The sequence below is a fragment of the Sciurus vulgaris genome, assembly GCF_902686455.1.
Source record: "Sciurus vulgaris genome assembly, chromosome: 13".
Lineage (NCBI taxonomy): Eukaryota > Metazoa > Chordata > Mammalia > Rodentia > Sciuridae > Sciurus > Sciurus vulgaris.
In genome coordinates, this window is record NC_136474.1 from 81,366,632 (window position 1) to 81,390,803 (window position 24,172).

Here is a 24,172-nt window from a genome sequence, read left to right on the forward strand (position 1 = left end):
GGTTCCACAACCTCCCAATAGTGCCACAGGATGGGTACTGGTCTTCAACAGTGGACTTTGGGGGGACATTGCAGATCCAAGCTGTAGCACCTTTCAACTTTGTTTTTCTCTCACATCGTTATTTTGGCTAAATTATTTGCATTTCCAGATGAATTTTAGGATTATCTTGTCAATTTCTTTCTTTTTTTTTTTTTTTTTTTTGCGGTGCTGGGGATTTGAACCCAGGACCTATGTGCTTTGCAAAGCAAGCACTCAACCAGCTGAGCTATATCCCCAGCCCCATCTTGTCAATTTCTATAAAAAAAACTTACAAGATTTTGGTTGGGATTGCATTGACTTTTCATATCAATTTCATCTCCTTCTCCTCCTCCTCCTCCACTTCCTTCTCCTCCTTCTTATAAAAGAAGTTCTGCCCCTGGCTTTTCTCACTGTACTATGAATTGTGGAGACCTTTCCTTTTTCTCCCCAGTCTCCATTATTATTATCTTTGTAGTTTCTCATGGGGATGTGCCCTACTGCATTTAACCAATCTCCTGTGATGGATTTCTAGTTTATTGCCAATCAGGAACTGTGCTACAGTACAATCATTGTACATTTCATTTCCTTTGTTGGCAAACACATCTGCAGGATGAATTTGAGAAGTGTGACTGAAATGAATATTGCTAAATTGCCCTCCCCAGAGTTTCATCAATTTATATTCCTATCAGTAATAAAATAGAAGACCTGTTTTGCCACAAATATTTCTTTTTTGCTGAGTTAACAGGTGAAGCTAGCCTAACAAGTATTTTGATTGGCATTTCTTTATTACAGGTAAATTTAAATATCTTCTTGTGTTTAAAAATCATTCATGTCTCTTTTTCTTCTTTCTTTCTTTGTTGTTGTTAATGTCTTTTGTTGCTATGGTCTCAGTATTTTTGTGTCCCTCCCCAAACTCATGTGTTGAAATCCAAACCTGCAAGGTGATGGTATTAGGAGGTGAGGACCTCAGGATGCGATTGTCCAGAGGAATCAGTGCTTTTATAAGATAGGCCCAAGGAGCTTATTTTGCCTTCTACCAGGTAGAAGGCGCCAGGTGAATAGGAGATGGGCCCTCACCACCACAGACTCTAACGGTTGCCTTGATCTCACAAGATTTCCCAGAACTCTGAGAAACAAACTTCTTTTATTTAAAAGTCACCCATTTTATGGTATTTTGTTATAGCAGTCTTGCCTAACAAATTTGCTAAGTTTTTTTCAGTTGGATTTTAGAAATATTTCAATTCTAAGGAAGTCTTTATCTATAGGGAGATTAAGGCCCTTTGATATGAAATAGGAATATTTTTCTCCACTTTGCCATTTGCCTTTGCTTATACTCTTTTTTTGGAGGTGGGGGAACTCTAAGGAAAATTTTTATATTTATGTATTTTAGCTTTTTTTTTTTCTTTTTTTTTTTTTTTTTTTTTTTTTTTGTGGTGCTGGGGATTGAACCCAGGGCCTTGTGTTTGCAAGGCAAGCACTCTACCAACTGAGCTATCTCCCCAGCCCTGAGCTTTTTTTTTTTTAACACAGTCTTTTATTTGAGGCTTTGGATTTTTAATCTTAATTAGAAAAACATTCCTTTTCCAAAGCTATAGTTACATTTTCTTCTGGTATTTTTGAGTTTTTTAATATTTATATGTATTTTTTCCATTGGAGTTCATTCTGTCACACTGTGAGGTATCCAGTTTGTTTTCCTGTTGTCCCAATACCATTATTAAAAAGGCCCGTCTTTCCCCAATGATCTTTGATGCCACCTTTCCATGTATTAAATTTTCATGTGTTCAAGTATATTTCTGGATATTCTATCCTGTTCTTTGAAATGTCTGTGTAATGATGCATCAGAACCATTCTGTTTAGGTTACTTTTAAAATTGTAATATGATTTAATACCAGGTGGGGTTAGTTTTGGCCCATTGCTTTCAGTTTTCTGGCTCTTATTAATTTTTCCATAAAATCTTTAGAGTTAGCCTGTCTAGTAAACTAGTAAAATGTTAGCATTTTTTATGGGCTCATACACCATTTGTAAATTATCTTAGGGGGAATTGACTCCTTATGGTGTTGTTTCTTATCCAAGAATATGACATGCCCTTTATTTATTCTTTCAAATTCACTAGTCTTTTTAAAAGTTTTAATCACGTCTTGCTCATAAAGTTTATTCCTAGGTGTTTTATCTTTTTTTGATTGAAACTGCAAGCATTACCTTTTTCCCATTATACTTTCTGATTGTTGTTTGGAGACATCAAAGTTACCGCAGGAGGTGGCATATGCCTGTGGATCCCAGCTACTCTGGAAACTGAGGCAGGAGGATTGCAAGTTCAAGGTCAGCTTTTGCAACTTGGTGAGACCTTAAGCAACTTAGCAAGATCCTGTCTCAAAATAAAAAAATAAATAGTCTGGGGAATATAGCTCAGTGGTAAGGTATCCCTGGGTTCCTCCCTTTAAAACACAACACACACACACACACACACACACACACACACACACACCACACACACGAGAAATGAGTTAAACTGTTTTCCAGTAGCATATTAAATTTTTATCATAATTTATATGGAATATTCTGGGTTTTCAAGAATACCACTGTATCACCTTCAAAAATGGATAGATTTATTTCCTTCCTTGCAATTTTATACCTGTAATTTATTGCTTTTTTATCAAATTGAACTCCAATTATTTCTCCACTTTTTACCTCTTCATTTTCAAGAGTTTACATGCATTTTTTTTGAAGGACTGTCAGACTGTTTTTTGTGGTGGCTGCACCGTTACATTCTCATGGCCACACATGTATGAGGGCCCCAATTTCTGCCCTTATTTTCTATTACTATGGCCACCCAAGAGAGCATGAAGTGGCATCTCATTTTGGTTTTGATGTGCATTTTCCTGAGAACTAATGATGCTGAGCATCTTTTCATTTGCTTTTTTACCATTTATACATCTTTTTTTTAAATGAAATCTCTCCTAGAAAGTCATTTTTGCAGTGTTTATTTTTAAGCATCCCAAATTCTTCCTCTTGTTGAGAATTAGTTGTGTCTTGACAGATCTTTTTGTTTTGTAAATGTACCAGAAATATTACTGCAGTTATATCTTTCTAGCAGATTCTGACAGGACTTTTAGAAGCAGCCTTACAATTTTCCTAAGCTTTGTTCACATCACATGAAGGTAGCAACTGTTAGAATATATTTAGATTCCCTTAGGGTGCATTTTGCTGTCACACTGAGGTCTCTTACAAATCATTTCATCTCATCAGTTGTCGTTCCTGAACAGTACAGATAAGACAAACAACCTTTAGGTGGTGCTCTTTGGCTACAAATACCCCTCAGCTTCAATGCTAGTCCATTGCAGGGAAAACTGGGGTGTGTGTGTGTGTGTATACACGCTGGCAGGGACTACTGGGGATTGAACCCAGAGGCACTTTACCACTGATCTATGGATCCAGCCCTTATTTGTTGAGACAGAATCTTACTAAATTGTCCAGGCTGGCCTCGAACTTGTGATCCTCCTGTCTTAGCCTACCAAGTAGCTGAGATTAAAGGAACCTGGCACCCTTTAATATTTTTAGGGACAATCTTCCAAGTCTGTTCCTAATCCTTCTTATATCAATCTACTGCATAAACTAATAACCTGTCCACTCTCCTCCCACCCCAAGCACCTGCAGATGGAAACACTCATCACCTGCTACTAATTATGCCTCCCAAAGGGCCCCCCCCGCCCCCGCAACTCCTGTCTCAGAGAATCTCCTCCATGCTTCCTTGGTGGGGTCACTGCTTCCCTTGTGTCCAGGTGCTAACCACTGAACATGGGCCAGGTTGCTGCATTTAACCCCTTCCAGCTAATACTATGGGCTGATACCTTCTCCTTACCGGCTCTCCTCCTCTTCTACTTCCTCCTTTGTTCTCTTTTGCCCTTTTTTCTCCCAGTCTTCATCATATATTTCCAGAACTATCTACTCCTTTCCCCTTTCCTCTTATTATTCTTCCAAAGCGTTGATGTCATTTGGAGAAATTGTTCCTTGTCTAAATACACTAAGATGCATTCTCCCTAGAGAGGACTTGATTTTAGCAACTGTAAATTTCTACCCTTCGCTCCTAAGTCCAATCACATCTTTTCAGTCACATCTCCACTAATATTTAGTATCCTGTCCCAAACTTTATATCTCACCAGCACAGAATCCCTAAGTTTCCTTGAGGAACATTGCAGGATTAGATTCTTCTGTATATACCTTACTCGTTAAAACAACAACAACAAAAAACAAACAAAAAATCTAACTCTAAACTATTTTAAAATATTACACTTTCCAAAGATTTTATTAAAGCATTTATTTTTTTAAACAAAAATATACGTTCAATCTTAGATTTACAGCATATAGAAATAATTTATCTGAAGCAATTTGCAGTTTTAAAATTATTGATATTGCACCCAACAGTATAAGTCTTTGACACATTGCATTGCCAACCTTTCCCACAATTCATAAAACAGGAGAGAAATCTGAAACTGATGAAATTATACAAGCTAACTTTTCTGTAAAAAAAAAAGAGAGAGAGAGAAACATACAATTCTTTTTATTTACAAGAAAAAAGTTGTAAACTTTCAGAAGTTCCATGTAATAGCTACACATTCTTTTATTATTCCTAGAAAATGCATTATAAAATTAGAATCATATTTTCCTGTCCTGTGTCAACTATACACACGTTGTGATCTCCTCAGAGAAATGCACTGATGTGAATAGTCACAGCCTAAAGGTAAAGGTGAGAACTACCCCCAACCCCACTTTAAAAAGAGTTACTGAAAACACTTCGGCATCTTCAACAGAATGTGGAAACTAGTGTGTGGGAGAGGCATACATGAGAAAGGGCTCTGGAAGAAACTATTACCTCCCGGAGAATATTTTCAGTAATTGCCTGAAGTTTCCTTCAAAGTTCAAAAGTTACACTGTTCTTCAGTCTTAGAAATGAGGTTCCCAATAGGAAAGACAGTAGAATGAATCAAACATGACTTTTCCTGTGTTCTTACATGAACACACCACCAGTGTAACTCACGTCATGTACAACCACACGAATGGGCAGTTGTACTCCAGGTACGTATGATATGTCAAAATACACTCTAGTATCATGTATAACTAAAAAGAACAACAACAAAAGAATAAAGGTTATTAAAATATGTCCTCAGATTGTCACATAAATAAATAGATACCATACATTTAGTTTTAAAAACTTGAAGTGTGGATTACACTTAGTAAAAAAAAAAAAAAAAAAGAAAAGAAAGAAAGAAAGAAATGAGGTTCCCACCAATCTTTTCTATCAAGATAAACAAAGAGCAGGTTTCTGTTCAAGGCCCTTATAAAATGGTTCATGTGTAGGTAGGCATGTAAGTTTTCTTTTTAATAGACAGTTTTGTAAAATGTTCTGCAATTTGCCATTGATATACTCAAGGTTTGTCTGTTTAAACTTAATTTCTCCACTAAACATTTGATCTTTCAGTTGCTCCCAGGCAGTACCACAGAGGGCGCCCAAAGGACCCCTGCATTTTGGGTACATTCCTGTTCTATGGAGCAGCAACCTCTCATTTACCTTGGTAATCAAGGCCAATCACCTAAGGACAGAGTAGCTTCCTCCTCCCACCCCCACCTTAAATCTAGTGGAGAAAATGATATAAGTAGCATGCCCATGAAAGGCAACCACAACTAACATTTTTGGTAGGCATTCTTCTGTTCTTTTTTTTTTTTAATTAATTTTAATTGACACATAATAATTGTACAGATTTACTATGTGATGATTTCTATTTATTTATCTATTTGGTCCTGGGGATTGAATTCCAGGCCTGTAAAGGTGCTGTAACACTGAGCTAGCCCCTGCCCACCGCCAGATGTTTCCCTACAGGTACATATTGTGGAATGTTCAAATCCTGGTTTGTCTACCTCTTCAAACATTTACCATTTCTTTGTAGTGAGGACATTCAAAATCCTTTCTTTTAGCCTTTCTGAAATAATTTATTATCATTATAAAGACCCTTTTATGCAATAGCACACTAGAACTTATTTCTCTTAACTGTAACTTTCTTAGTACCTGTTGATAATATCCTGTTTTTTAAACACTTTTTTTAAGAGACTCAAATATTTAGAAGCTTTAAAGAATGAGAGAAGGAAATCAAATCACTTGGTAGTAGAGGAAGTTGCTAAAATATGTATTAGCAAAAATATGTAATGTGCCGCTAACCTGGAAATAAACCCCCAGATTAAACTCTATACTTAAAAAATTTGAAACTAATTTGCCTTGATTGAACTGAATTATTAAGCCAATGAGAACATTAAACCATAAACTCTTTTACCAACTTTGAAAAGTTACTAGAACACTTTGTTTCCAGGTGATGTACATTCATGAATATTTTGTTATTTCCATAATAAATTTAAAAACTATTTGTGAATAACGTGGCCAACAGCAGGGGAGAAAAGAGCCTCTGGGAAATTCATGCTGAAGATCACAGACAGGAAAACTTAATTGTCATTTTATAATGCAATAGCATTGGAACTGAAATATAAGACATTTTCTAATTCTGTTGCCCTAGATTGAATCTGAATTGAACCGTTCCCTTTGAATCACAAAGAACAAAACCAGATGAATGAATGATAGGGTCTCTTGGCCTTGCTATTGCTCAACAGTTCAACCCAAATGGTTTGTTATAAAGGTTATTGTCTTCAGTATCTTTGTGACAAATTCAGTTTTTTTAAAAAAAAAGTCCTGAGAGTCTTTCATAAAAAAATAGACATTTCCCCTGCGTGCGCGATCCGCGAGGCGGGTGCTCAGCTCTCCACCGTGCGCCGGTACTCGGCCGTGCCATCGGCGATGATGGCATCCAGCGGCGAGCGCTTCTTGCGGATGCTGCGCCCGGAGGAGATGAGGTCCGCGTACCCGCGCTGGTGCGAGAAGGCATAGGCTGAGCGCCGCGACGATGCGCCCCGGCGAAACACGTTTTGCCTCCGCTTCCACTGCTCCTCGGCCTTCAACCGCTTGCGATGCTTCTGGATCTGCAGAAGGTGGGAGAAGTGGGAGGGATGAAAATATAGGTGAGGGTACCTGGCCCAAAGGAGCTGGACAGAAAGGAGCCCTGATGGGGCATCCAGAGCTGATGCAGGCTTCACTGTTCTGTCCTCACCTTGTAGGTGAGGACATGGAGCGCAGGGGAGGTTCTGCAGTATTTGGAAGTTCTGCCAGTTGGAAATTGGGAGGCCAGACTCCCACTTTCCCTAAGCTAGTGCTCTTCCCATGTCACAGACCAGGTTGGTACAGGATGAAGAAAAAACTGTGGGCCTCCTGTCCTTGTTGGTACTGTATACTTTTGTCCCAGCCAAAGAGAGCTCTGGGGGCTATTGAAGGTTGCCTACCTAACATCTGTTCTCCCTTCTTTCTAATGAAAGCGATTTTATACAGGTACCCCTCCTCCATATAGCCACATCCCTGGAGGGAAGGGCCTGATTGACTTCCCACCATAACTAATCCAGGAATGGGCTTGTGACCCAAATCTGGCAAAGGATATCTCAGGGAAGTATGCTGGGGCCCCTGGGTGAAGAGATCCCAGGATCTTAAAGGAAAGTGACAGAACAGTCAGCTTCTCTTCCCCTGGGACACTGACACATCAGATGTGATTCTGGGAACTTCTGTAGCCATCTTCCAGCACCAAGACAAAGCTAATAATGAAGACACTAGCTTCAGAGGAGATGGAAGGACCCGAGTTCTTTTTCTGCAACATTGTTTTAACCAATGTAGCCTGAAGTCTGCTAATTTTTATGCATTATTGTTAAAACATTTTGAGTCGCAGCTTTCTGTTGCTTGTTGCTCGAAGGATCCTGTTCAAGGTAGTGGTGATATTTTGCTTTTTTTTAATAGAGAAAAAACCCAAACTATTTACATGACAAAATGTTAACACTGAAGTTGTTAACTTGAAGGGGTAAACATATGAGCATTCATTATTTTACTCTTCCTCTTTGTCTGCGTTCGGAGATTTTTGTATTTAAAAGCAGACAACTAAAATCCCAATAACAAAGCACTTATTTTCAAGTTAGAGAGAAGGAGTCATAAAAATCATTCTAACCAAACTTCCCACGAGGTTTGATGTTTGCAGGAAAGGTGCTGTTGGGAAACACTTTGGTTTCTGTAAGGGGCACTCAAGAGTTAGAGGAGGACTGTATGTCTGCATACCTTATCACTTTCTGATGGCCAAATGGTCATTGACAAGAAGCGAACGGCAACAACAGGCAATAAACACACTGCAACCGTCAAGATGATGGTCAACCAAATGTACGGCTGTCTCAGGGCATTGGAAGCAGTGCCTGGAAAGAACCGGGGAATAAATTACATGGTCCCTTTATCCTATGGGCCTAGTTCATATTCTGTAAGTTTTACAACCAGATTGGCTTCCCCCAAACAGCAATAATTCACCTTTTGTGTATTTTTTTTTTATGTACCCAGAAGTTACACATAAATCTAAACTAATGACGTTTGTCTGCACATTTATTTTGGGATTTTAGAAATTACTAACCTGTAAATTGAAATGCAGATGGCAAGAGAACATGTATCCCAGCACTATGAAAGTCAAACATGATGCCAAAATAAAGTGCAATGCTTCCAAAAATTGAAAAAGCATTCACAAAAGTCCAGTAAGAAGTATCCAAACCAATCTGTTGGGAAACCAGAGAAAAACAGCCATTCATTTTGGGGAGTTAGCAAGAAAGAAAGGAACTAAGAATTCTGAAAATGGCACTTGTTTTTTACATATGATTTGACTAGAATAAAGGACAATCAAAAACCAAACCATCCTTGACTCAGGAAAGAAACAGGGAATCGGCCTGGGACAAGGGAGAAAATAGCAGTATATTTTCTAAAGTGGCAGAGGTTCAACTGGAGGGAAATGAGCTGTTCTTGCCAGCCTATTTACAATAATGCAGGTGTCTACAGACACAGTTAGGGAAGCCACACACCTGGAAATTGACCGTTATTACGAGAGCCGAAGCAACAGTGACAGCAAAAGACTGGTAGTCTGAAGGTGCCTCTCCATCCTGACCCACAGTTTGCAGGTAAGCCCCAAGAGGTATGAAGAAGAGGACCATCGATGTTAAGATTCCATGCAACAAGCTGACGAAGAATCTCCTGTAGTTGAATAGTAAGTCTCTTTGTCCCACTACGTACAACCCAGGGAATCGGAGGCTTAGTTTGTCACTCACATCCTTAAGGAGAAAACAAAATTAGAGTGATATATTGTCCATCAGGTCAAGAAGTCAGAGATGTGTTACAATTTTTATCTCACAAAGAATGCAATTTGCTGTTGAGTTTTAAGAAGACAAACTGAATGAGATAAATCTTGCAATATTTCTCTGGTGCTGAGATCAATTCCACAGTTTTAATCCACCATTATTTGATATTTAATTCAGAGAGGGGCTAGGTATGACATTATTATTTTTCTGCTTATGGAAAAAATTAGTAATGCTAAAAAATGTAAAGAGAATTTTTTTTTTTTACTTCCTTAGAGAATATTATTTATGTTGTTTCCAATTCTTTGGGGAAAAATGTTCACATCCAAGTTGATAAATTAATCCTTAATCATTGCCTTTTATTTATTGAGGCACCTTCTCTAAGAACTGCTACTAGATAAAATATAGACTCGTTTGGGAATTAGACACAGAAATTTTGGAAAGTGTTAAAATTTACTTTTAAAATGAGAACATTACTAATATACAGACCTACTAGACTCTCAGGTGTCTAAATAGTCAAGTCTCAGTGTCTGAAAGGAACATGTAAACCCTGTCAATGAATTTGAGTCACAAAAATCTTTGTTTATTATGAAACAAGAAGTATAGCAGTTGCTGCTGACAGCAGAATTGTCCTAGGGTTTATTCAGGATGAAGTCAAAGCCAGAACGCACTGCTGTGACCCTCCAGAGCCCCCCCAGCCCTTGGCTCCTACCTGGTCGAGCAGCCCCATGAGGAGCACCGGCAGGCTGGAGTACAGCACATTGTACAGTGTGATGAACCAGTCCTCGTATGCAGTCTGCGGGAGGGTTAGTTAATTACAACACTTTAGAAAACCAGTTTAGAAGTACACAAGTACTATTTAAATTTCTTTGTTTCCTTTTACTTTGCAAGGTCAGTATTTCCATGAAATAATTTTATAAAATAGAACACAGCTGGATATTTTTAAAAAATATACTCCTGAAAGGGATAAAGAACACTGAGCCGTCATAGTGCCCTAGGCTAGGAAACAGGCTTGCTCCAGACAGGAAGTCTATGCAGTCCTGCCTGGAAACAGGAAGTAGGCTCCACTCTGCCCAGGCTCTCATGTTCCTCAATCTGAGACCCCTCTGACACTATAGCACAGCACTGTAGCATAGCATCAGAGAAAGTTCAACACTGAGGACACTGACTCAGGCTCATTTTTGCTTATGTGATTTTTCTGCTACATCACCATTTTAACATATTAAATATGTACCCCTGCTCATTTCAGCAAAAACTAAGAAGAAGAAGAAAAGCCACCACCAACAACAAATAGAGGTGTGATATTAATAGCTCTGTCATCACCTACAATTTATATATCCCTTTGCCTTGGTCAAATAGAATTTTATACATTCACAGTTGAACAATTTGCTATCAATATCTTTAATAACAAGGTAACATGGGAAAATAATCTACAATAAAGAGAATTACAAGCAAATCCCCTACCATCACCTAAAGTAAATAAAAATATTTTTAAAGCACCAGAAATATTCTAGAAAAGTAAGCCCTACTCTTAATTATGCTCCCAACAACGAGGAGATGCAGAACTGAAACTACAAAGTAAAGAAACAAATTGACGCTAAGTGTGGTGGTGCACGCCTGCAATCCCTGTGATTCAGGAGGCTGATGCACGTGGATCACAGTTGGAGGTCAGCCTCAGCAACTCAGTGAGGCCCAAGCAACTTAGCAAGACCCTGTCTCAAAATAAAAAGCAAAAAGGGCTAGTGATGTGGTTCAGTAGTTAAGTGCTCCTGGGTTCAATCCCCAGTACCCCCCAAAATTTGTTTTTTTTAGAACTAGAGTTTTATTTACTTAAGGGAAAAGCTCTACTAAAAAAAAAATAAATAAAAATGTTATTTTACCTGTGCCGAGTAGCCATTGAAGAAGGAGTACCAGAAATGAACCAACGTAAATGCAAAATTTTTGTAAAAGAAATATCGAAGGAACTTGCACATCCTTATGTAGGACCACCGGCCATGCACCAGCAGCAACCTCTGTAGATATCTGAACTGAGCAAAGGAATAGTCACTGGACATGACAGCTTGCATTCCTTCTTGTCCACTTATTCCAACACCAATATGTGCAGCTATGGAACAGAGGGAGAAAATACTGTGGATCATAAGCTGATTTTAAGGCAAAGAATCAGATAATAAAATTGTTTCAATAGCAGGGCCAGGAATGGAGCTCTGTTGTAGGGCATTTGCCTCGCATGCACGAGGCCCTGGGTTCAATCCCTAGCACCATGGGGTGGGGAGGAAAGTTTCCATAGCAAAACAAATAACAAAGACATACGGTTCATGGAATAATATATACAAAAGCTCTTGCTCACTATCCTCACCATCCAGTCTGTGAACCCAACCCAAAGTCAGAGGTACATGTTGCTAAACAAAACATGGCAGAGTCTCCATAAATATTTGTGAAAAAATCAGGTGGGTGGTGAATTCCATTTGGATTATGTGCCCAGCTCAGAAGCCATCCCTCCCACCCACAGGGTGAGCCTCAGGCATCCATGTATTATACAGTCTGCGTCTCTGTCTCCTTGGCCACAGACAGCTGGGTCAGTCACTGGCAGATTGTATCATCTGGGATAGATACAACAATTGTCTCTCATTCCACCCTGTTCCAACTGAAGGGGTAGGAAAGCAAATTAAAACCCTACATTTCCCAGAGTGCCTTACACCTAGGTTCTTATGAATCAGGTTCCATTGCTTAGACCCACTTGTGACTTTAAAGCAAAGTGAATCCCTTCCCTTTTTGAACTCTGTAGCAGAGTTCATATCCATTCCCCAGCTGTCCTAATGTTGACAGACAATTGCAGAGCCTTCTTAACTGTGAAGCTGTTCAGAGCAATATCAAAGGTAGAAACTCCCCTGGCAAGTGACCCAGAGGTCAGAGACTCAGCCTGGAACTTTCTTCTTCAGTCCATCCAGAGCTTTTGAAAGCACCTAGTCTGCTCTACTAATTGGTTCCTAAAAAAGTACACAGGGGTGTGTTTCCTCTCCTAAATCCTAACTGGTAGAGAGCCCAAGCATCAGTCTCTTTCCTGGTATTCTAGAACTACCATTCAGGAGTTTGTGTCTACAAATTTAACATGTAAATTTTTGAGGTGTGGAATGGATATATTTCTTTCTGAAGGACTCTGAGAGGCAGAGAAATAAAGTAGGGAAGAGACACAGAGTCAGTTAGACTGACAAGACACTGGGTTTCTGGTCCCAACATCTTCCTGAGGCCTGGTTTCTTGGGCAGTGTGAAGCATCTTAGTATCATTTTTTTAAATGAATTGTTTTTCTTAAGCTCACTTTGACTGTCTTCCAAAACTTGTAACCAAAAAAGTTTTAACTAGGACCCTCTTCAACTCTAAAGGGCTTATTCATGCCCATTCTGACTTGAGGACATCATTTCTTACAAGGGGGAAGTTTCTAGAGTGGATAAAAATTAAAACTCATAATTTTGTTCATTCTTCCAATAGTCACTAAAAAAAATTTTCAAGTTAGAGATTGCAAATTTTATCTTGGTCTTAAAAGTGATGAATGTAAAGACCAATAGTGAGATCATTTGGAGAAAATGTGTTGGAGAACACAACGACCCTGGCTCAGACCAGGGGAAGTGACTGCCAATTCCGCAGTTGCCAACTTGAAAGAAGCTTCAAAAGCTCCACCCCAGTTGCAGAACACAAGGTCTGGAAAATTCAAAATAATGGTCCAAACCTATGTTTTCAATTACACTTTGCAATTCTAAAAGAAGATATTATATCCCACTTGGTATTTATGATCTCTTTACACACACACACACACACACACACACACACACACACACACACACACACACAGTTCCTATGATCGGCTGTGACTGCCAACTGCTCTTTCCACCAAACTATGACCCTTTTTCTTTTCCTGAATAAACTGCAGAGGGAGTACAGAGAAGAGAAACCCTGTCCAGGCCCTGGGACCCAGTTCTTCAACCTTATCACTGTGTAGACCAAGGACAGTTCAATTTGTGTGAGACGAACACTGGCATGGTCCACCCGGTAACAGGAGCCAACTGAGCAGATGTACTGTAGGGCAAAACCTAAGTAGAAGCACCTAGATTTTCCCGAAGTTCCAAATGCAGTGTCAAATACTCACTGGGGGGCATGCCTTCAAAATTCCTTAATAAACTGCATATTAAAAGGCTTTTTGCCTTTATTTCATCTCTCTCATAGTTCATGTGTACTCTCAGGGTCTATGCCCAAAAAGTGACAATCACAGTCCGGCTGGTATAAAACATCTTCAGGTACAAGTCAGGAAGAAGGCAGCCTCCAAGAGCCCATAGACACTTGTAGGGACAAAAAGTGGTCAGCTGGACACTGGCACATGCCTGTAATCCCAGCAGCTCAGGAAGCCAAATAGGGGGATCACAAGTTCAAAGTCAGCCTCAGCAACTTAGTGAGGCCCTAAGCAACTTAGCAAGATCGTGTCTTAAAATAAATAAATAAATATATGAAAGGGACTGGGGACGTGGCTCAGTACTGAAGCACCACAGGGCTCAATCCCTGGTACCAAAAGAAAAAAAAAGTGCTGTTCATGATTCCCTCCATTTCTACTAGACTATACTGCAAAACACATGAAGCATGTTAGCCAGTAGTCAGATTGCTTTCGACACCTCAATCTCCTTCCTTTTCTTTATGATTAACAATTTCTTTCTATATATTGTTCTCAAAGCAGTTAGAGATGACAGGCTTTACTGAGGACAAAAAGGCACTAATACTACTTCCATAACTTCTAAGACCTCAGTTTCCCATATTCTCATCCCAAATGGGTGCTCTGTAACTTATATATAAAAGCACTTAATATATAACAGAGCTTAATTAAAAATGTAAAACAACTTAAGAAAAAGGAGCCTCTGTAAGGGTTCATCTCTGTTGACTTTGTTCTACCTCCTTACTATCAAATGGTCGACTGGGAGAAAGAAAACTTCCAGCCTAAATTGTACAATAGGATGATAAATCTGCAAGGCCAACCATCCCTGCCTCTCTCTTCCCCAACATCTAGAAATCTGCATTATATTGAATAAAAATAATGTATGAGTTACCCTAGTTATGTCAAGGGTGTATAAAGGACAAATAAACTAGAGCTGGCTACAGAATAAAGAAATGGATTTAATTCAGAGCAAGAAATGCCACTTGTATGCTAGGACAAGCACATGCGAAAAGCAGTGGAGAGGAACTAAGCAGCTGGTAGCAGCAGATCTACGCATTGATAAAAAAGTGAGAAGACATACGTCATACAGATGACTCCTGGGGAGGAAGATAAAGTTGGAAGATTCTTAGTGTATATCAAGGAGGAGGAGGAGAAGACTGTAAGAAAAGAAAGAGACAGGCTCATGAGTCACAAAACAGGCTCAATTAAAATCTAGTTATATATGATGCATTTAAGATACCCAGCATGACAGGACATGTATATATGTATAGTCATAGAATAGTTCATCTTAACAACAGCACTAATATCACAGAGCTAGAGGTGACACTGGAGATATTTTTCTTGTTTTCAGATGAGCCCCAACTGATAGGACTTGGCAGGAGGAAGAGACCAAGGGCTCAGATCTCATTAATTTGGGTATTTTCATTCCATAGGTTGAGCATTCCCAATTGCAAAATCCAAAATGCTCTAGTATCTCCAAGTTTTTGAACAGCAGTCAGAGAGTCAGGTCTACGCTAATTTTTCTAAATTGAAAATTTCTAAAATTTGAAACATTTGTGATCCCGAGCACTATGCCAAAGGGACACTCCTCTACCTATCCTCTCTTACAGTAATATAGGGAGAAAAGAGGACCAGACTCAGATGTGGGATGAGGACCACAGGTTTGGTGTGCCTGCTTTATTATCAGTGCATCTGTATTTCTCTACACTAGAACTCAATCCCTTAGTGTCAAGTACCTATGGTCCTTCATCCAGCAAAGTGACCCTTGGTGGTCTTCTCAGGAGCTCAGGATAGTGAGACCATGTTGGAGTTTTATTTCAAAGTCAAACATATTACTCCAGACTCACATGAGGTGACCCAAAGGGGAAGTTCCACCAGATTTGCCAGAGGTAAGAAGAAAGCCCTTGAAAGATGCTTAGATGAGGGAGAATAATATTCCCAAAACAAATACCAGAGAGAGTTCAACAATTTATGCTGAGCTCAGCAGAACTATTTGTAAGACTTATTAAATATCAGGGTTTTAAATAAGCTTAAAGAAATAACGGAGAAGAACTGGCAAGGAGGAGGGGGAAAAAAATCACACCAAACATGAAAAGAACAGGAAACAAATAATGATAAATTCACCCTAGAGAACTCAGCTTCTGCTTGGCATCCTGAGTCCCATCGTGAGTCCTGCCCATTCCTCCTGGATGGACTGTAGCTTCCTGAGGGCAAGGGCACAGGCACAGGCACCAGTGTGACCGAGTGCCTTCCTTAAACACCTGCTTTGTGAAAATCTCTGCAATGAAAGCTGAAGAAACAACTCCCCCGCCCCAAGACATTCCTGCTATTCCTAGTTGGGTTTCGTGGGCCACCTGGGCGCAACTCACTCTTGATCATGTTCACGTCGTTGGCCCCGTCTCCGATGGCCAGCGTGATGGCCTTCTTGTACCTTTTCACCAGGTCCACCACCATGGCCTTCTGCTTGGGAGTGACACGGCAGCAGATGACGGCGCTGCATTCACAGGCCAGGTCCACAAAGTTCTTCTGCCGCTGCTCTTTCTTAGCCTCCAGCCTTCTCTTGCTTTGGGTCCGCATTCGTCTCTCTTCTTCTGTCCTTGGGAACTTCAGCTTCAGAATCTTACTTCTCTTGGTCTTTTTCTCTAGGAGAATCTCATTCTGTGAGATGGTGGAGGGAGAGGATTGAGGTCACTTCAGGTATCAATTCCAAGACTTACATTATGCGAGGGAGGGTTCGTGGGTTATACACTGGTTATATTGTTCTGACGACAGAGCATTTAGGACGTAAATCTAGCAAATACAAACATCTACAAAGAATAAAATGAAAATTATCCATTAATTAATAAACCAAGTTAACAACTGTTATCCATTTGGTATAACTGCTTTCATAGGTTCTATAATATTAAGTTTCAAACTTGGGAAATCACATTTGGATTTATAGACTGAGAGATTTCTAAGTTGGCAGTTAATAAATACGCAAAACCATCTAAAATTGGTCCAAAGTGATCTTCTTTCATTTGAGCCAAAGACGCAGACACACTAATGGTACATACCAGCCAAGAACCCGTGATGACTAAGGCTCTGTTTTCACCAGGTGGGAAGAAAGGTTCATAGACAACAGGTGCAAACTTTGCATAAACGCCGCCTCTGTTTCTCTGGTTTTCCACTCTTGTATGAAGAAGAGAACTGGAGGAAAATAAATTGACATACTTAAAGTACAAAACCACAAACAGGTCCTTTTTTTTTTTTTTTTTTGCGGTGCTGGGGATCGAACTCAGGGCCTTGTGCTTGAGAGGCAAGCACTCTACCGACTGAGCTATCTCCCTAGCCCATTATGACATATTTTTTAAAAAAATTATGATAAAACAACATAAAGCTTATCATCTTATCTATTTTTAAGTGAAAGTGTATATATAGTATTGTCACTTAGTGACTGGCTTATTTAATAATGTCTTCACTATTCATCTAGATTGTAACATATCCCATAATTTCTTTCCTTTTTAAGAGCAAATAATAGTCCATTGACTTGATATGCCATTTTAATTTTTTTATGTTTTGGTACTGGGGATTGAACTCAGGGGCACTCAACCACTGAGCCACATCCCAAGCCCTATTTTGTATTTTATTTAGGGACAGCTTAGGGACAGGGTCTCACTGAGTTGCTTAGCACCTCACTTTTGCTGAGGCTGGCTTTGAACTTGCCATCCTTTTGCCTCAGTCTCTTAATCTGAACATTGTTTTATATGTGCTTCAGTCATTGGTGTATCCTCCTTGGAGGAATGTCTTCTTAGAGTTTTTTACTCCTTTCTTAGTTGGGTGACATATAATCTTGAAGTCATGGCTGGGGATATAGCTCAGGTGGTAGAGTGCTTGCCTTACAAGCAAAAGGCCCTGGGTTCAATCCCTAGCACTGAAAAAAAATTAGCTCTTATAATTTTATAAGTCATGATTCTTCCTCCACGTGGCACCAGATTCTTGGTACTTCATAACTTGCCAAAAGCAGCTAAAGGATGACACAGGTGGCACTGTGTTCATAATCAACAAAAGGAAGGCAATTTTCATCTGAATTATCACCTTGGTTACTGTTTAGCAGAAGAAAAACTTATTTCCACATAAAATTATGTCTGCTTTTGAAAATTCTCAGTGCTTTATATCAACAAATTATTGAGAAGACTACATGTAACACTTTCATGTGATAGAAAAATGAGTCATGGAATTTTGGAGGGAAGGGGCCTTTACTGAGCAATTTCTTCATGTTATAAATAAAGAAATCAAGCCAAGAGAGGTGATGTGATTTGTTTGCAGCAAGTTGATGGGAAAATGGGAATGAGGACACTGGTCTTCTCACTCTCAGCCTAGGACTTTCCCCATTCCACACGAACACCTTCAAAAGCAGGTTTCTCAGCCTTGACACTGTTGATGTCTTAAGCCAGATAATTCTCTGTTGTATGTGGATGCTTATTTTAGGAAGGACACATGTAGGATGTTTTACAACATCTCTGGCCTCTACCTACTGGAAGCCAGCAGCACCCTACCTCCCCTGTTGGGACCACCAAAGATGTTTGCAGATATTTCCAATCAATTCCTGGAAAGCAAAATTATCCCCCTCCTCCCCCAGATTAAGAACCACCACACTAGAAGATTAGGTATATAATATACCTCTTCCACATTAATTTAATTCTCATTTTCAGGTTAAAAATCAGTGATTGAGACAAATCATAAAAAGACTAGAAGAGAAGAAAATACATTTATCCATTTAAATAAATTTATCCATTTAAGTGATTTTATAGAAATCATCAATTCAGAAACCATCTAGAAAGATAATTCATCTCTCTATAAAGGGAAACTTGGCTGCAAGCACGATCATAAAATTTATTATTTGCATACATTTTATCTTTTAATTTAGCTTAGGGCCCAATTTCTAACACTTTTAAAAGAGAGACCAGAAATTTATTAATGCCCCCATCTACAAAAAATAAACAAAACCATATGGTAATTAACCAAATTGCAATCAAAAACTACTTAAGTAAACATACAAAGCATTTATTTGTCTATTGCTACTTTTTAAAATCTAAAAGCTGAAAGAGGCCTGGTTTATGTGCCTCTATTCAAACAGAGCTGATTTAGATTATAAGACTACTGATTTGGTCTAATTTAGCAGAGTGCCTCATATGCTGGAATGACTCACTAAAGTTTTATTATCATCATTAGAAAGAAGACTAATAAAGACCATCAACCCAGCAAGTGTATACATTAACAGCTTAATATGACCTGGTGCCAGCCTGAGACAGGCCCTATAAGGAAGAAGTTTGAGGAATAAATGGAACCTATCAAGCTATCAGTAAAACCGTCGTGGCAACTGTGTGTAGTACATTTATAGCTCTGTAACAAGATGGGCATTTGTATCTGTTTCTAGGTCTGCTGCAACTCTGATTCAGGGCAGATGAATGATCCAGCATAAGGTAAGGTTTGAAATATCAGGATTTCTTCCTCTAACTAGACTACAGATGATCTACACAATGTAACCCACCCAAACTTGCCTTCTGGGACAAAGTTGTGTCTTTCTTTTTTTCTTCTACTTCTCTTTCAAAAGATAAAATCCCTCAAAAAGGCAAAACATAAATATAATTCATATTAATTTGCTAATGATACCACAGACTCTGTTCCTTTTTCAACAGATAAGCAAGTGCTGAGGACTCTAAGGAATACAGAAAGTGCCTCGAAAGGTCCCAAGTTTCCTTAAGACTAAAATCTGCTCAAAATAAGGCTACACTGTGATAGCTGAGAACTGCCTGCTGCTCTCTTGCTTCGTTTAAGCAGGAGGAGACTGTCCCAGGTAACATAGCCTAGCTCCTATTCCTCCATCTGTGCTGTCTCTGCAACTAATTTTGCCTTTGTGAAATGAGCAGCCACATCGTCCCATGCCACAGGCCCTTTACTTACTTTATGTCTTCCCCATAGCAGATGGTGGTGTCTTCTGTCAGAAGTTCACAAGCAAATCCTATATTTTCTGCAGTTTCTACAATAGATAAAGTCAAGTCAAATGTCATTCCTATAGTTGAGTTGAATAATTTTTATCTACTACAGGTTGAGCATCTATTATTTGAAATGCTCAGGATCAGAAGTGTTTCGGATTTTGGATTTTCTGTTCTTTTTTTTATTTTGGAATACACACACACACATGCACACACACACACACGGAGATGCCGTGGTGATAAGACCCAAATCTAACTATGAAATTCATTTATGTTTCACATATACCTTATACATATAGGCTGAGTAGTCTGAAGGTAAATTTTGTTTTTGTTTTGCAGTACTGGGAATTGAACCCAGAGTCACTTGCTAGGCAAGTGCTCTATGACTGAGCTACATCCCCAGCCCCTGAAGATAATTTTATAGTTGTTTTTAGTACATATGCATTTTGACTATGACTCATCACATGAGATCTTAAGTGTGGAATTTTCCACTTGTGATATCATGTCAGCACCCCCAAATGTTTGAGATTTTGAGCATTCTGGACCTCAGATTAGGGATACTCAACCTATAATGATAACTTTTTTCAATTCATGAAAGAAGATTCAATCAGATTCAATCAAATATGCTATTTTCTATAGCAGTGTATAGAACTCTTAAAAAGAAATTAATTCATTTATAATTAGTAAAAGTCATAGTCTGATTTGAGATGTTTTAATAATAAATTGATATATTATCAAATATATAAATTGGTTATTTAATGAAGGAATGTTCATTAAAATACTGACATGCTCAGATCATGTGGTTATGGTTTGAGGGTAAGGAAAATGTTTCCATCAATCCTCACATCAGGTTCCTACTAATGACACTTTCCCCTATTTTCCTCCCTTTTTTAATAAATATAATTTGATATTTATTAAAGTCCAGGGCTGTGCTTCCCTTAACTTCACAGACTACGTAGCCCATTGATGATGGCAGAGAAAGAGACATTATCTGATTTCCTGTGAGAGTAGTGCAGAATAAAGTATGGATGTAAACAACTTGTTGAGCTCTAAATTTAAGGATTAAAAACTTTGTTCAGGTATATAATTTTTGTAATTTTCAAGGAATAAAATGAGCAAGATAATAAAAGTTGTAGTTCAGCACTTTGAGTTGTTCTCTATGCTCCCCAAATGGCAAAGCACAAGGAAGACAGAAGGGACAACAGGGATCACCTTTCAGGATAGGACACACATCTGGCTGGAGGGCTAAGACAACCAGCAAGACGTAACCAGAAGCTAAATTATAAGGAATAAATTCTGCTATAAAGGGAGTTCAGAGAAGGACACAATCAGGGAGGGCTGGAATAAGAGGAGGCTTTTAAGAGAAAGTATCTCCCTTCCAAAGAAAGGTGTCTGAACAGGATGGAAAGTCTGAGAAGGTCATCCGGACAAAGGAAACAGCAACTCTAAACATTTGTGAATTAACAGATACGCTTCCCCACAAAATGAGTTACCCTTTTTGTCTCCAGTGAGCACCCAGATTTTAATGTCAGCTTTTGCAAGTTTTGAAATGGTTTCTGGAACCCCATCCTGCAGTTTATCTTCAATAGCGGTAGCTCCCAATAGCTGGAATGTACATTTGAAAAGAAGGAATTAGCAAATGAACCAAAAATTGTCTGTAGTGATGGTTTGCCAGCCTCTAAAGAGAAGGGCTAATTATACACCCCAGTTGGTGTTCTACTGCAGCCAATGGCCACCATTGCAGGGAGGTTGCCATGTTTCACACTTACTGCAAACCAAAACAACCAAATATTTTTTTCTTGGAGAATGAACTATTTAATTGCTGAGACAAAAATGCAAGTACGAAATAAGATATTAAAAATACACTATTATTGTGTGTTTGCTGCTTTACAGACATGAGCCCATTCCTCTGGCCAAAGGGCAATACTGGCTATTTGTCGAACATTTCCCATTAATCTAAACTCTATAGGCAGTAAGAACTAAATTTTCAAAAATTTTACTTAGAAATGCTATTTTGTTTTTTGTTGTTGTTGTTTCAAGATTTTTCAAAAAACATAAATTGTTTTGGTAATTCTCACAAATAAATAAATGCTGGTTTGTTACATAAAATCATAATGAATTTTAATAAGTGATAAAAATCATGAAATCAGATTAACTTAGAACCTTTCTGGATTTTTTTTTTTTCTCTTTTGGTTTCTAAAATGACAATGTCTATTCTGTTTTCAGAACAGAAGAAATTCTTATGACCTTGTTACTTTGTTCCAATTTCACATGCTGAAGTTAGAATTATCTTCCAAGCATGAGATCAAAAAGTGTAATAAAACTTAATAAAACTTTTGCTTCTATTTAGAATGTCAAGGAAAATGTTATGAAGGGTAAAACTCACAATTAAGTCTCTTTCAATCTCCTCATACACTTTATCCAGAGCTTCGTCTCGGTTGGTTGAGACCACACTGGCTGCCATAAACTTTTTATTCCATTCTGCAAATTCTTTTTCTTCAATTTCTTTGTAGCAAAGGCACAGGGTTCTAAGAGTTTCACTTGCAAAGATCTGTTTTATTTAAAAGACAATCCACCAATGCAAAGAATATTTAATTTTATGTAGTTCAAGACTGAGTTTGAAATTTTACTTTGAAGTAATATACCAAGAGAATTTTTAAAAAGACTGTGAAATATAAAGGCTTCGACAGAGAAATTAAACTTTGTGTTATAATAGACTTTCTTTTTTTGGTAAATACATCCCCAGGGTTCCAGGACTATATTTTTACTTCTCAAGTTGGTTAAAGAGAAAAGTCTACTTTTCTTCTAAATTAAGTCACTAGAATGAAAATAAAAGCTTTTCCTTTAATAACTAAAAATAACAGACAAAAGATGTAATGATGTTATAAATACAGACCTGACAATTTCATAATTTGTTCCCACAAACTGGTGTTATAAGTCCAATCAACTATGAACTTGCAATCAAACATTAATCCTCAAGTCAATTCTAAAATCCACGAACCTTTGTTAAATCCGAGATCAAATATTTTAAAGAAAAAGAGTATTTGGAAATTTGAACACATTTAAACCAGTTTTGAATAACTTTAATATGAACCAGTAAAAATCTTTTAATATTTCATTGTCACTTCTTGTGTAGCCAAGATGGCAGAACTGGCCCAAGTGAGTGTTCACTTTCAAAGATTTTTGGAAAAGTTCTATATTTGGTTGATTAGATTGACACTGTCACACCCTCATGAGAATTCATCCCTTTTAATTGCATTAGCATCAGTACCTAATCTGAAAACATGACTCCACTTGGTAAACAACAGGTTCTCTCTGAAGCACCTTTGGTGGGCTCTAAGCCTCAGTTGATTTTTAAAGTAAAGGGAAGAAAACACCCTTTATTAAGTACCTACTAATTGCTGGAAACTGTGCAAGATGCTTTCTTTTACAATGACCTGCCATGGTAGAAATTATTCCCTTCCGCTTTCACATGGGGGATCAATGATGCATATGATATGACAAGTATTCTCTTTCCCCAGACAAAACTACTAAAGAGACTGCACTGGGATGCAGTTCGCGCTGACCTCATCCAGACCTCAAGGCCATCATCACGCAGAACCAAAACCATATGAGGACAGGTGGGCAATTCCCCAAGTTCAAGTTCCAGAAACATTCTAGTAGTAACAATATCAATGGACTGTGTACACGGCTTCCTAAGACAAGGACTTTGAAGCAATTAAGACCAAAACTGTTCTGTGAACAAAGACATCGAACTCAATGATCCAGCCAGGGGTGGTGGTGTAGACCTGTGATCCCAGCTACCTGGGAGGTGAGGAGGAAGATGGTAAATTTTAGGCCAGTCTCAGTGACTTAGCAAGACCCTGACTCAACATTTAAAAAGTAAAAAGGTCTGGAGATGTCACTCAGTGGTACAGTGCTTGCTAGCAGGTGTGAGCCCTGGTTTTGATCCCCAGTACTGCGGAAACAAACAGGACACAGGGTTCAGTGCACTGCTTTCTTAACCTCTGTCGTATAGGAATGCTTCCTTTCCTTCCCTCTATCTAGAAGTGGGTAGAGCTCTAGGAGGCCAGAGACAGTAAGGTTACAGCTTAATATAGCTGTAGCTGGCTCGAGGTCTCTGGAAGAGAGACTGGCCATTCCCCTGCATCAGTTCAGAGCTGGATGCTGGGAAAGGGCTCCGTGGTCATTTCTGAGAACACCAGCAGCAAGGGAAGAACCAGAACCCAGGTGGCCACTTTCCTACTTTGGTGCTGTTTCCACCTGATGACACCAAAGCCAGGGGAGGGTCAAGTTAAGACACAGCTTTCACGTGAGCTTAAGAGACAGTATCAGAAACAGAATCTTGCAGGAAGAATGAAAGTGAGACTTACATCCAGGGCATCCTGTGTCTCTTGCTTTGTAGGATTCATTGGATGTAACCGTTCATAAATGACAGTGTCGGCACCTTTACAATATAGCCTGATGTTGCCTTCCGGGGTTCTTACTGGGAGGAAGGGAAGAAAAAGCACAGAACAAAGTTAAGTTTGATTTCCTCATAGAAAACTACATTGACAAAGTTATGTTGAAGTGTTACTGTGCTCCCACTTCACTCAGCTTGAAACCATCAATCCATCTAGAAGTGTTACCATCGACAAAGTTCGTAAGCCATTGTCTACACTGAATGTAGTAGCAAAATGAATACAAAGAGTTTCCTTCAGGCTGGGAGCGTGCATGCCCATAATCCCAGTGACTCAGGAGGCT

General features: G+C 38.8%; 1 protein-coding gene across 2 annotated transcripts in view; it reads right to left on the reverse strand.

Moving 5' to 3' along the window:
- Positions 1–5,218: 5,218 nt before the first annotated feature.
- ATP8B1 (ATPase phospholipid transporting 8B1) overlaps positions 5,219–24,172 on the reverse strand; it is a 118,831-nt gene continuing 99,877 nt past the window's right edge. Inside the window, exons 17-29 of one of the 2 annotated variants that reach the window (XM_079108660.1) lie at positions 23,803–23,915; positions 21,816–21,980; positions 20,923–21,034; positions 19,398–19,473; positions 16,508–16,640; positions 15,824–16,112; positions 14,536–14,611; positions 11,139–11,385; positions 9,971–10,054; positions 8,989–9,234; positions 8,550–8,688; positions 8,210–8,340; positions 5,219–7,038 (exon numbers count right to left, since the gene is read on the reverse strand). In XM_079108660.1, coding sequence (XP_078964786.1) covers positions 6,814–7,038; positions 8,210–8,340; positions 8,550–8,688; positions 8,989–9,234; positions 9,971–10,054; positions 11,139–11,385; positions 14,536–14,611; positions 15,824–16,112; positions 16,508–16,640; positions 19,398–19,473; positions 20,923–21,034; positions 21,816–21,980; positions 23,803–23,915 — 2,036 coding nt within the window. In that variant the 3' untranslated portion in view covers positions 5,219–6,813. The remainder of the gene's footprint in view (positions 7,039–8,209; positions 8,341–8,549; positions 8,689–8,988; positions 9,235–9,970; positions 10,055–11,138; positions 11,386–14,535; positions 14,612–15,823; positions 16,113–16,507; positions 16,641–19,397; positions 19,474–20,922; positions 21,035–21,815; positions 21,981–23,802; positions 23,916–24,172) is intronic. The other variant, XM_079108661.1, reaches the window with a different exon arrangement.